Source organism: Loxodonta africana, chromosome 21 (genome assembly GCF_030014295.1).
Source record: "Loxodonta africana isolate mLoxAfr1 chromosome 21, mLoxAfr1.hap2, whole genome shotgun sequence".
Taxonomy (NCBI): Eukaryota; Metazoa; Chordata; class Mammalia; order Proboscidea; family Elephantidae; genus Loxodonta; species Loxodonta africana.
In genome coordinates this window covers 76,320,479-76,334,843 of record NC_087362.1, presented here as the reverse complement: position 1 = coordinate 76,334,843, position 14,365 = coordinate 76,320,479, and the positions used below count along the sequence as shown (strand labels likewise).

Here is a 14,365-nt window from a genome sequence, read left to right as displayed (position 1 = left end):
CAGATTTTGGAAATTATAAAGTGACATATGAGATTTCACTGCCATTCAGAGATGGCTGCTAGCAGTGCCTTTCCAGTCTCTTGGGTATTGTGTGTATGTTTATACACATTCATTTTGAAAAAATGGAGATCATATAATTAGGTACCTCCACTTTCACCCCAACACATAACATCATTTGAGCACTTCACCATTTTAATAATCTTTGAAAAACACCATTTTTGGTAATTTCTGTGAGGAGTCACTATAACTTTAGCCAGCTTTTGTTGGATACTTTGATTGTTTATAAATAACCTGTGACTAGGTCTGTGTTTTCTGGTTATAATCTTGGGATTATTTCCTTCTCTAAGAAGCTATCAAAATTTTTAAACCTTTTTGAGGTACTAAGTGTGGATTGCCAATTTCATTATAATCTTTCATATTTTGCAAGTTTAAGCAAAAAGTACATCTGTATGATGGCTAATAAGGCTGACATTTTAGTACTTGTTAACTATTTGTATTTGTCTTATATCATCCGCCTACAGGAATGAAAATCTGTAGCCACGTTTCTTGGTCCTGTTGAGAAGGAATTTATAACTCCTGTATTCTCAGATCACCTTTGTGTTATAACAAGTACTCCCGTCTATTGATGCCCCTGTTCTTTTGGTGTCTCCTTTTTTTTTTTTTCCCCAGGGAATTCTATGGGGAACGGTGGGTGATCTCTTTGCTCTCTTGTTTTTGAAACTTGAATTTGTCCTGCTGAATTGACTCATGGGCCAGTTTAATAAGTTAATGATAGTTTGGGGAACAATTTTTCCTTTAACCTGAATAATTTTTATTATGTGTGACTTAAAATTATTGTGATAAAGTATAACATTTGCCATTGTAACCGTTCAAAGTGTACAATTCAGTGACGTTACACTCACTGTGTCGCCTGGCCACCACCACTGTCCATTTAGTTTTTAATCACCGAAAAGAAACACAGCTCTCCCTAGGCAGTAACTCCCACTCCCTGCCCCAGCCCCTGGTAACTGCTAAGAAGCCTTGGCCTGTATACATTTATCTCTTCTAGATGTTTTGTATAAGTGGGATCATACAATACTGTCCTTTCCTGTCCATGTGGTAGAGAACATGTACCTAAACTTCACTTCTCTTTGTGGCCGAGTGATAATCCCTTGTGTGTATATACCACATTTTGTTCATCCATTATCTGTTGATGGACGTGTGACTTTTTTAAGGCCCACATTTCTGTAAACTTTAAACTTACGTGCATGACTGCTGATAGCTTGGCTCACCAAAAATAATAGTGTGGGAGGCCCCTCCTCCCCCAACCAGAGCTCGGAAGCTTTTTAGATTCCTAATTGGGAGAGTTGGGTAAGTAATCCAAATTAAAAACAAAACAAACACTGGATCAAACTATACACGTCTTAGTTATCTATGCTGCTATAACAAATACCACAAGTGGATGGCTTTAACAAAGAGAAATTTATTTCCTCAGAGTCTAGTAGGCTACAAGTCTGAATTCAGGGCATCAGCTCCAGGGGAGGACGGCTTTCTGTCTGTAGGCTCTGGAGGAACGTCCTTATCATCAATCTTCCTCTGGTCAAGGAGCTTCTCACGTGCAGGGACCCCGAGTCCAAAGTCCGCATTCTGCTCCTGGTGCTTTCTTGGTGGTGTGAGGTCCCCCTCTCTCTGCTCCATTCCCTTTCATCTTCTGAGAGAGAAAAGGTGGTGCAGGCCACACCCCAGGGAAACTCCCTTTAAGTTGGATCATCCCGCCCTAATCCTCTTTAATATAGTCTAATTTTGCCTCATTAATCACAGGCAGAGATGAGAATTTACAACACATAGGAAAACTGTATCCATCACAAAATGGAGGACAGCCACACAATACTGGGAATCATGGCCCAGCCAAGTTGACACATTCCTGGGGGACACAATTCAAGCTATGACAACATACTTGGGGCCAGTGTGTGACTGCTGCATGATCTAGACCAGAGTAAGATCAAAACACAGTGCAGGACAGAGTCTGTGACTCACCCATTAGTACTGAAGTAACTTAAACAGGTTATACAGAAAAGGTGCAGACGAAGTGCTGGGGAAGCCTGTGTACCTTCCGCTGCCTGAGCCTTAGTCATTCTCCTCCCTACCTGCCCATGTGTATAATTCCAAACATAAAGGTTATGTGGTGGCTTATTGCTTATGATCCTAAACTACCAAACGAAACTCACATTTATCTAAAAATTATCATCAAGACACGTTCTACAGATTAGGAGAGCTTTTGGAAACCACGTATCTGATAAGCATTTAATATCCAGAATTTATAAAGAACTCCTACAGCTTAACAAAAAGACAATCCAATTAAAAAATGGGCAAAGGAGTTGAACTGACATTCACCAGAGAGGATATATATAAGCGGCACGCGGGATCACCAGAAGTCAGAATCTACTCAATGGCAACTAACAACAAGAGCAACCAACAAAGCCAGTTGCAATTGAGGCGACTGTGACTCACGGCAACCCCGTGTGTGTCAGAGTAGGACGGTGCGCCACAGGGTTTTAGTGGCTGATTGGTTCGGTTTTCCTTGGAGGAGCCTCTAGGTGGACTCAGGTTCCAACCTTCTAGTTAGCACACGTTTGCACCATCGTCGTTAGTTATTAAACCAAACCAAACCCGCTGCCATCGAGTCAGTTCTGACGCAAATAAAAAATACAAGACCACCTCACCTGAATTTAGAGACCACCTGAATAGATTTGATGCATTGAACACTAGTGACCGAAGACCAGACAAGCTGTGGAATGACATCAAGGACATCACACATGAAGAAAGCAAGAGGTCACTGAAAAGACAGGAAAGAAAGACAAGACCAAGATGGATGTCAGAGAAGACTCTGAAACTTGGTCTCGAACGTCGAGCAGCTAAAGCAAAAGGAATAATTGATGAAGTAAAAGAACTGAAGATTTCAAAGGGCGGCTTGAGAAAACAAAGTATTATAATAACATGTGAAAAGAGCTGGAGATGGAAAACCAAAAGGGACGAACATGCTCAGCGTTTCTCAAGCTGAAAGAACTGAAGGAAAAATTCAAGCATCGAGTTGCAATAGTGAAGGATTCTATGAGGAAAATATTAAATGACACAGGAAGCATCAAAAGAAGATGGAAGGAATACACAGTCTTTATATCAAAAAGAATTAGTCGATGTTCAACCATTTCAAGAGGTGGCATATGATCAGGAACCGATGGTATTGAAGGAAGAAGTCTAAGCTGCTCTGAAGGCATTGGCGAAAAACAAGGCTCCAGGAATTGATGGAATATCAGTTGAAATGTTTCAACAAACAGATGCAACGCTGGAGGTGCTCACTCATCTATGCCAAGAAATATGGAAGACAGCTTCCTGGCCAACTGACTGGAAGAGATCCATATTTATGCCTATTCCCAAGAAAGGTGAGCCAACCGAACATGGAAATTATAGAAACAATATCATTAACATCACACACAAGCAAAATTTTGCTGAAGATCATTCAAAAACAGTTACAGCAGTGTATCGACAGGGAGCTGCCAGAAATTCAGGTTGGTTTCAGAAGAGGACGTGGAACCAGGGGTATCACTGCTGATGTCCGATGGATCCTGGCTGAAAGCAGAGAATGAAAGCAGGATGTTTACCTGTGTTTTATTGACTATACAAAGGCATTCGACTGTGTGGAACATAACAAATTATGGATAACATTGTGAAGAATGGGAATTCCAGGACACTTAATTGTGCCCATGAGGAACCTTTACATGGATCAAGAGGCAGTTGTTCAGACAGAACAAGGGGATACTGATTGTCCTAAAGTCAGGAAAGGTGTGCATCAGGGTTGTATGCCTTCACCATACCTTTTCAATCTGTATGCTGAACAAATAATCCGAGAAGCTGGACTATATGAAGAACAGGCCATCAGGATTGGAGGAAGACTCATTAACAACCTGCGTTATGCAGATGACACAACCTTGCTTGTTGAAAGTAAAGAGGGCTTGAAGCACTTACTAATGAAGATCAAAGACCACAGCCTTCAGTATGGATTACACCTCAACATAAAGAAAACAAAAATCCTCACAACTGGACCAATGAGCAACATCATGATAAATGGAGAAAAGATTGAAGTTGTCAAGGACTTCATTTTACTTGGATCCACAATCACCAGCCATGGAAGCAGCAGTCAAGAAATCAGAAGACGCATTGCATTGAGTAGATCTGCTGCAAAGGACCTCTTTAAAGTGTTGAAGAGCAAAGATGTCACCTTGAAGACTAAGGTGCGCCTGACCCAAGCCATGGTATTTTCAATTGCATCATATGCATGTGAAAGCTGGAGAATGAATAAGGAAGACCGAAGAGGAATTGACACCTTTGAATTGTGGTGTTGGGGAAGCATATTGGCACCTAACACCACCACCATCACCTCACTCCCACTAGAATGATGTTAGGTACTGTCGAGTCAGTTCTGACTCAGAGCAACCCCATGCACAACGGAATGAAACACTGCCCGGTCCTGCGCCATCCTTTCAGTTGTTATTATGCTTGAGCCCACTGCTGCAGCCACTCTGTCGATCCATCTCATTGAGGTTTTCCTCTTTTTCGCTGACGCTGTACTTTACCAAACATGATGTCCTTCTCCAGAGACTGAACCCTCCCAATAACATGACCTGATAACATGAGAGACATAGTCTCGCCCTCCTTGCTTCTAAGGAGCATTCTGGCTGTACTTCTTACAAGACAGATTTGTTCATTCTTCCGGCAGACCAAGGTATATTCAATATTCTTCGCTAACACCACGGCCCAGTGATCCCAATCCTATGAATCCAAATGAACTGAAAGCAGAAATGCAAACAACTTGTACATCGGCGTTCATCGCAGCGCTGTTGACAGTAATGAAAAGGTGGAAATAACCTCAGTGTTCGTAAACAGATAACTGGATAAAATGTGGCCTATCCATACAATGGAACAGTACTCAGCCATAAAGAGAAATGACGTTCTGATACATGCTACAACATGGATGAACCTTGAAAATATGCTGAGTGAAATAAGTCACAAAAGGATAAATACTATATGACTCCACGTACATGAACTAGGCAGATGCATACAGACAAAAGTTCATTAGTGTTTCCAGGGGTGGGAGGGAGGAGGAAGGGGGAGCTTTAGCTTAAGGCACACTGAGTTTCTGTTAATGGTGGTGAAATAATTTGGAAATAACGGACAGTGTGGTGACAGGAACATGCCGTGATAAACGTAGCCAATGGTACTGAATTGTACATGTAGAAAATGTTAAATTGGCAAGCGTTTTGTTATTTATTTACCACAATGAAACCATTTGAAAAAACTGCATCAAAAAGAACAACAAAAAAGAATACCTATGAAGCATCTATGAATGCTTGGTGGTGGGCGGTGTGAGGCACAGATTCTAACAGCCTGGGTTCCAGTTCTGACCTTGACTTCTCTGCCCGAGTCCTCTTGTAAAAGGAGCGGATGGCATCTACCACAAAGGGGTGAAGATGGCTGAGGGGGACAGTGCTGGGCCTGGTGCTGTGTCCCTGTGCCTGGCTGAGGGGGACAGTGCTGAGCCTGGTCCTTTGTCCCCGTGCCTGGCTGAGGGGGACAGTGCTGGGTCTGGTCCTATGTCCCCGGGCTTGGCTAAGCTGGCAGTTTCCCTGTCGTTTAGTAATTTCCTTTGATAAAGAAATCTTTTATTACTATGGATGTAGTTTTCTCAGACTCTTGTAAATTCTGAAAAGCATCAAAGGTTCCCAGATACTAATATAAACTATTAATTCTACCCTACAGTCTATAAAGTCATACCTTAACAGGTTTGCACAATCATGTTAAGATTTAGCTTAGAGTTTGAGTGAGAAACGTCCTGCCGATGTTGGAGGGGAACTTGATTTTCAAGTAAAGCTCCAAAATACTAAACAAACATACCGAAGAACAACACTTCATCTCAGTGACAGGAATCACATTTCATGTGTTCCAAATAACTGAATCTTTATGGCAAAGAAAGCTTTCCTTAAAATGTTTAAAAAAATCATTTTTGATAACTGTTGTAACACTTCAGTGGCCAGTGGTCAGTCTGGTCAGATCCTTTACCTATTTCCTTGACACTTGGGTGCCTTTTTTCATACAGGATCCACTAAACATGAGTTTAAAAAAAAAAAAAGTCATTAGCACTGGACCATAAATCGTCAAATTAGGTAGTGAATGTACTTTTGTGATCTCTTTTTTAAGCTGCTGACCAACCTTTCATGAGGATGGGGGCTCAAGGACTTCTCATTTTGGCCAAAATAATGTGAGCGTGCGTGTACCTGTCACTTTAAGACAACAACAGAACTTCTTGGTGTTTACATCTAATACTTCCAGTTACACTTTGGATATGCAAAGGGAATTGGCAGAAGTAACTCTGGCTTAGTGCCGGGTCCCTTAACATGAGTGAGGTTTACTCATTTCAGCAGTTTATAAAACACCAAGTCAGCCCTTACTCCCAGCAACATGACTGATTATATTTACACTGATTTACATGGAAACTCTGGTGGTGTAGTGGTTAAGAGCTACAGCTGCTAACCAAAACGTCAGCAATTTGAATCTACCAGGCGCTCCTTGTGAACTCCATGGGGCAGTTCTACTCTGTCCTATAGGGTCACTATGAGTCGGACTCAATGGCAACGGGTCACGGGTTTACATCCATCCCAAAGGATCAGTCATACAGGAAGCTTGTAGTGGTGCTGTGTGGTAGACATGACTGATCACTGCGTCTAGCAACAGGGGACTCAGAACCCTGCATGCAGCTGGAGATGGCACTGGAAATGAAACCCATTACAAGCCCACTGCTTTTATGAAGAGGATCGTGGCAATGATGTGGCCAGAATGCAAATCTTGATGATGTCAAAGGAATAAAAGAAAAGGAACATCTACTTTGTGCTTTTTCCCTTATTTAAAAAATTTCAGGTATCTTTAGTATCATTTATTATTTTCATTGTGCTTTAGGTGAAAAGTTTACAGAGCAACTTAGTTTCTCATTAAACAATACACGTATTGTTTTGTGACATTCACTGCCAACCCTGCAACGTGTCAACACTCCCCTCCTCAACCTTGGGTTCCCCACTGCCATTCGTCCAGCTTTCCCGTCCCCTCCTGCCTTCTCGCCCTTGCCCCTGGGCTGATGTGCCCGTTTAGTCTGTTTTATGGGCCTGTCTAATCTTTGGCTGAAGGGTGAACCTCAGGAGTGACTTTGGTACTGAGTTAAAAGGGTGTCCAGAGGCCATACTCTTGTGGTTACTCCACTCTGTCAGACCAGTAAGTCTGGTGTTTTTTTGTTGAGTTAGAATTTTCTACATTTTTCTCCAGCTCTGTCCAGGACCCTCTATTGTGATCCCTGTCAGAACAGTTGGTGGTGGTAACAGGGCACCATCTAGTTGTGCTGGACTCAGTCTGGTGGAGGCCATGGTACTTGTCGTCCATTAGTCGTCAGTATCATTTAAATCCCACTCATACACTCAGAAACCTTACTAAAGTCGTAGATTTATAAATATATATTTTAGGATCAATTACTTGAACAAGCTCTATTTATAGATAAGCAAAGTGGCTAAGGCTCTCGGCCTCTTACATGACGGTTCGCTGAAAGGTTCACACAGAAACCAAACCATGACCCACTGGCACAGACTCGATTCCACTCTTAGGGCAGAGACGAGTGAAAACTTACACACCTTAAGCAGACAGTGTAAAGTTTCTTGATAACCAAGGCATGTACAGCTTTCTTCACTTTTAATTCTCGAGAGTTCTCAAAGCCTGTGCATGAGAAGCATGTGGAATGCTGGTTCAGTACAGATCCCAAGGCTTCACCCCTAGTCCTCTGTCAGTCTCTCGAGTTAATCTGTATTTTCAATAAAAACCCAGCTGATTGTGATACATCGAGTCTTTGGATATCAGTTTCAACGACAATGCTGGCTGGAGAAAAAAAGGTTTGCTGTTTACATTTTACGCAGCATCCAGGTTTTCTCAGGAGGATCCTTTAAAAAGAAAAGGCATGCTTAACGCAACAAGGCACGGAAGATGCGTCGGTGCTACTGTGGCCAAGACTCCTCATGAATACAGAGAACCCCAACTTCTTAAGAAAAGGTTTTGTTCTTTGTTGCCACTCTGCTGGGGGGGACTAGGCACGTAAGTAACCGCAGTGCAGTCTGAGTGTGGGTTAGCTCCCTCTGGTTGCTGAAAATGAGCAAACGGTTGTGGCTTGTTTCTTCCTCCCTGCTAAGATGACTGAACAGAAACCAGACAATGACAGTAGTGACGCTAGTGGACGCTGCGATGTGTTCAAACGTCCGGGTCTCTCCCCCAGCCGTGATCATCCCAGGTCTGCCTGTCCTCCCAGAATACGCAGAGTTCACCAGCACATCTGGGCACAGTAGCTTGGGCAGCTTGTGGACCCCCTTCTCATTCAGGCAATCGGAAGTTACTATCACCCACGTATCCATTATGTATACACAATTAACACTGCATACTGGGGCATCCTGAAGTCCACTGCTGGCTGGCATGACAGACATGGCTAAACAGGTGTTACCTTAGGCTGCATTCTCCCTTACTCCTCAGAACGACACTGAGTTAGGTACTGTTACCTGCATTTTACAGATGAGAAAAACTAAAACACGAAAGCTTCACAGAGCTAGTAAGCAAAAGAGCCTGACTGCATAGTGAACCAGGAGGACAAAGCACGGCTGTCTCCCTGGGAAGTGGCATCGGCAAACCAGCAGCAGAAGGGAGGCCGTAGGAGCCAGGATTCCCAGGATGGATGGCAGCCTCCCTCTGGGGCTTGGACTCTTCTAGGGTTATAGCCGTGAGAACCAGCATGCTTCTGTGACGTGTGTAACACATGCCACTTGGGCCGGTATAAATTATCCTGCTGTGAGTGTTACTTCTCCAGCTGAACCTAGACTGGGGACTGCAGACCTCGCCAATCAGAGGGTTTGCTTCATCCGAACACTTCATTTTCCGTAAAGATTAATAGCTGAGTATATTTTCATCCCCGCCCAGGTCCCTTTCTAAGTGATTGCTTTCAGGGGCCAATAAAGTCTACGGGTGACTCTGTTTAAGTAATGTTCTCTACGAATGGTTCTTGACTTTTACTGTGCGTAAGAGTCACCTAGAGGACTTATTAGAATACAGATTTTTGGGCCGCACCTCCAGAATTTGATTTTGTAGGCCTGTGATGGGGCCTTAGAACGTACATCTCTAACGAGTTCTCAGGAGCCCTTGTGGCACAGTGGTTAAGAGCTATGGCTGCTAGAAGTTCAAAAGGCCTAGAAGTTCTAAATCCACCAGCCACTCCTTGGAAACTACTCAGCCCTACAGGTTCGCTATGAGTTGGAATCAACTCGACGGCAAAAGGTTTGATTTTTTTTTTTTTTTTTTAGCAAGTTCTCAAGGAGCCCTGGAGGCACAATGGTTAAGTGCTCGGCTGCCAACCAAAAGGTTAGCAGTTTGAACCCACCATCTGTCCTATAGGGTCACTATGAGGTGGAATCGACTTGATGGCACATAGGCCCTGGATGGTCCAAGCAGTTAATGCCCTTGGCTGCTTACGGAAAGGTTGCTGGTTTGAGTCTAGCCACAGGCACCTTGAAAGAGAGCCCTGGCAATCTCCTTTGGAAAAATCAGCCACTGAAAATCCTGTGGAGCACAGCTGTACTCTGACACACATGCAACCATGAGTCGGAATTGGCTTAGAGGCACCTGGGTAAAGTCTCAGGTGATACAGATGTTTCTGTTCTGGGGAACACTGACAACCACTGCTCTGTACCTTTTCATGGACAGCAATGATCCCATTAAAGTCACAAAAGAACTCCATTTTTCCACTTTATTAAATCAGCATCTAACATCTGTAATAATCACTAGCTACCACCTGAGTGAGGCTCATTACTATTGTGATTATGTCATAAATCAGAGATGTCTGCTTACCCCTACTGGTGTGAAGAGAAATCAACTCTGTCAGTGCCTTCTGACACATCACAACTGAAAATTTCTGCAAGTTGAAATCTGGGCCTACAATTTGCTATTTAAGAGTCCAGGTCTGGTCTTGACAGCAAAGCCGCCATCAAAAGCTGCATTGAGAACTTCATCCAGGCAGCTGGCCATGACAAAACTTAAATCCTGTCGCACGTTGCCTGGGATTTCTTCGAGGTCTTTCTCGTTCCTCTGAGGGACAATGACCTGCTTGAGTCCTGCTCTGTGCGCTGCCAGCACTTTGTCTTTAATTCCACCCACCTGGACGGAGAGAAAAACTTTATTAAGGTTTACAATCTCTGCAGGCTGAGGAAGAAACCCTGACCCACCTTTCACTGAAGTTAACCACCGCTGTTTAAAAAAGTCCAGGTCATCTTTCATTCTGGTACAGCATGAGCTAGGAAAGCCACTAAAAAGGTTAATAAATAGTAACCTCAATTTTGTGTTTCAATTAGTGCTACAGTGAAATGCTAATTTGCTCACTAATGTTACTAATTTGTAATACTGAACCACAGTCCTTAACGGGCGAAGATTCTGCTACTGAGCTTTTGATAGGTAGGAGGGCCTTCACTTCTGCCAATTGTCTTTTCTTTACGTTGTTGAGGCTAACATATCCTATGCTACCTTGTCGACAGCTTGATTGTGAGAGGTCAATAAAAGCATTATTCTGACTGTAAGTACTGCTCCTACAGGGCAAAGCTGTATGCCAGGACTGTCTCCTTCTCTGACATTTAAAGCCATGACCCCTATGCCACTTAATGGAGAAGTGGGAAGTACTAGAGTCACGTTCAAATGCATCTTTCAAAAACACATCACCAATTTAATCATGTATTTTGGTTTGCTTCATTCTTTGACAGGGCTCTCCCTATAGCTTTCTATTTCTCTTAAAGCTTGTTTTTTTTTTTTTAAAGATTAAGAAAACATACCCTAAAACTCTAGCCTCTGTGGTAGTTTTAAAATACGTCCACAAGTTCTCCTTCCAAAAGGCAGAATCTAATTCCCCTTTCTCTGAATGTGGGCCAGCGGTGGCAACTCAGAAGAAACAGTGTGGGGAAGTGATGCTATCAGACTCTAAGACTAAGGTCACAAAAGACGACAGCTTCTGCCCGGATCTCTCTCTTGGATCGCCTGCCCTGGAGGCAGCCAGCTGTCAAGTCTGAGGTCACTTAAACAGTCTATGGAGAAGCCCATGAGATGAGAATCTGGGAACTTGTGCCAACAACCAGGACAACCTGCCAGTCATGTGAGTGAGCCACCTGGGAAGCAGGTCCCACAGCCTCAGTCAACCTCAGGATGACTTAACATCTGCTGGCATCTTGACGCCAAGATGAGACCCCAAGCCAGAAGCACCCAACTAAAGGTCTCCTGAATTCATGCCACAGAAACTGAGGGTGACCAGCACTTGTCACTGTTCTGGGCTAACGTGTTATGCAGTGGTTGACAGTGCACAGGGCTCTTAACCTTACCACCCAGTGTGTGCGGCCCTCTCAGAGCCCCCAGACGCCTCCCCCACCTGGATGAGCTGCTCTCCAGGCCTCACCGCACGGCGGCCACCCAAGCCCATAGCCATCCTCTCTCAAGGTTTCTTCCATGCACATTTTCCGAATACCTCCCTCAGAAAGAGTGTAGGATAAACTGATTCCCTGCATGGAGAAAATGCAATTTTGCTTTCACACTTGGCAGTAAAGCTGTACACACAAGAACAGGTTTAAAATAATTTTCCCTCAGTGTTTTCAATGTACGTCTCATCCCAGGTCACTGAAGAGAAAGGTTTATTCTCGGTGAGGTGAAAACACACGAGGCGGCAATCTTTCTCCTCGTTGGTGCAGGCCTTTTCAACCTGGAGATACCTTAAATCCTGGAGATGTTCTTTGACAATTTGTTCTGTTTCATTTTCTGTTCTCTAGAACTTCAGGTAATTAGATGCTGGATTTGCCAGATTGTTCTTTTCTGTTGCGCATTTTTTTCTTGCTAGTTGTTTCACCATTTCTAAAATCACAGCTTTAAATCCAAGAGCTTTGTTCTCATTGCTGTTCTTCAGTCATGCCTTTTCCAGGGTGAGGAGGTCTCTAAAGTGCTGCTGTTTTTCTTCATATCTCTGGTACTAGTTTAAAACTGAAGACGTACTCAAAGCTGACGTGGCTTTCCCTTGCTGGGGTAGGGGAAGCCTTTCCAGGGTTGTTACCTGCTCTAAGAGCGGAGGACTATGTGGAAGGCCCATTTGTTCTACACAGATTTTCAGTGAAACCCCCTCAAACATTCTCCGCTTCAAAGCTTCTACACGTACCATTCAGTGACACCGATCACGGTCTTCATGCTGGACCCTTTTCTTCGCTGCCTTTTTCCTAATTATTCCACCACCATCACAGAGTCAGTCCCCGATCTTCCATTTCACACCTCATTCCTGATTGCGTCTGTACCTTCTGGCTCTGTCCCCAGATCTCTGCTGCGAAACTGTCTCTACCTCGAATTCTGCTTCATCAGCCAGAACACCTTCGTCTTCCAGACATTTGTCGAGCACCTTTGCCAGTGCTGGCATTTATTCCCTGCTCGGTCTGCCATCTTGTTGAGCTGTCGGCTGATGACCCCACTTACCTTTGCCAGTGCTGGCATTTATTCCCTGCTCGGTCTGCCATCCTGAAGCAGGAAACTGAAGTAAGAGTTCACGGTCAACAAAGCACTCGCTCATTTCCTCCTCCCGCCAGCACAGCAGTAGGACCCAGGCAGGGCAGGTCGCCCCCGGGCTACAAACCAGGGCCATTCCCGACTATGCCTTTAAATCCCGTTTGTAGGTAAGCTGGAACAGGTGTGTGTGGTTCTTATCTCGCCTGTGTTTGCTGCAAGAAAAGGCCGGAGGCCCCTTCAGTGCCTTAAAAGCTGCAGGTGCAGCGAGTGAAGGTGACTGTGATGAAGAGTTTGTTGCAGGCAGGGGTTGGTTCCGATCATTTTAAAGTGAGGCGAATGATCATTAACATTAAAGGGCACGGAGCAGTTGTCTGTACATTCCTAAGTCTCCTAAGTTGGATGTTTGTAGCTGGGAACTTACTGTACTGTCATGTGAAATGTAACAACAGCTCCTGGGGTAAGGGGAAGAAGAGAGATTGGCCACTTCTTTGGGGCAGAGATTTCCAAATATAGCACAGAGTTTAGAATATAGCTGACTTCATGGCTGAATTAAATTTAAAAAACTGGGGAACTGAGAGCACTTTTAATGATCTTAATTGACATTTCTATGATCTACTTTCACCATTGCTTCATAAAATAAGGACTTTCTCAGAATAAAGAACATTCCTTATTTTTCTCATTCTGCCCTGAACCTGCCAAAACTGTTGCAGACTGGAATTGGTAACTAGTGACTTAAAAGTCTAAATACACTCTCTGGTTCCGCACATTTTGACACAGTGTCTTTGTAAATAGTTTAGGATTATGAACTGTAGCCCCGAGGCCCCACGTGAATAGATCTCTTCTATAGCACTGAGGCACGGTCAATCTTCATTACAGTTTCCATTCTGTACTAGTGGTTTTCCTATAAATCTATGACTACAGTGATCTCAGTTTTCTATAGGACAGGTCTCAAAGGAACGTCCAGAGGTAAGAATTAGGCTTCACATTTAAAAGCAGCTAGTACTCTATTTTACAAATAGGATATAAATTGTTTAATGACTTGTTAATTAGGAAAAGGCCTTGAGTCTTCATCTGAACAGTTGGTACTTTTGATGATGAGACAAATAACATTTTTTTCCCTTAGCAAGTCTTGTTAGTGGAAGCAGGGCTTGAACTGGTTTGTTCCAGTTCAAACCCCTGCTGAGAATTTGCATTTCCGCCCCAGATACATGGACCAGAATCTACAGCTTAACCAGATCCTCAGGTGATTACTGCTGCTCTCCTAGCAGGTCTAACTGGTCCCTAACCAGCAGCATTCCCATCACCTGGGAGCTTGTTAGAAACGCAAATTCTCAGCAGGGGTTCAAACTGGTTGGAAGCCCTGAGTAGAAGGGAAAAATATGGGAAGTTTTTCTTGTATTTGATTAAGATCTTAAAATAGGAATTAGTACCGACAGAAAAATTCAACATGCATTTAAAAGGTATTCACAGAGGAAGGGATTAATTTAAATTTAAAAGTACATGTAAATAGGCTCCTTCATACTTACTGGAAGAACAAGGCCTCTGAGTGTAATTTCTCCAGTCATGGCTACATCTGAACGTACCAGCCGCCCACTAAAAAGTGAGGCAAGACAGGTTACTATGGTAACTCCAGCAGATGGTCCATCTTTTGTGACAGCTCCAGCTGGGAAGTGCAGATGGATGTCTGTGTTGTCAAGAAGATCAAAACTTCCAGAAGCTTAAAAAGGAAAAGAGGATTTTA

At 43.6% G+C, this 14,365-nt stretch overlaps 1 protein-coding gene across 2 annotated transcripts in view; it reads right to left on the bottom strand.

Moving 5' to 3' along the window:
• Positions 1-628: 628 nt before the first annotated feature.
• Positions 629-14,365, bottom strand: part of LONP2 (lon peptidase 2, peroxisomal) — a 120,525-nt gene continuing 106,788 nt past the window's right edge. For both annotated transcript variants that reach the window (XM_010596137.3, XM_003416345.3), the window contains exons 14-15: positions 14,151-14,341; positions 629-10,260 (exon numbers count right to left, since the gene is read on the bottom strand). In XM_010596137.3, the coding sequence (XP_010594439.1) occupies positions 10,039-10,260; positions 14,151-14,341 (413 nt within the window). In that variant the 3' untranslated portion in view covers positions 629-10,038. The remainder of the gene's footprint in view (positions 10,261-14,150; positions 14,342-14,365) is intronic.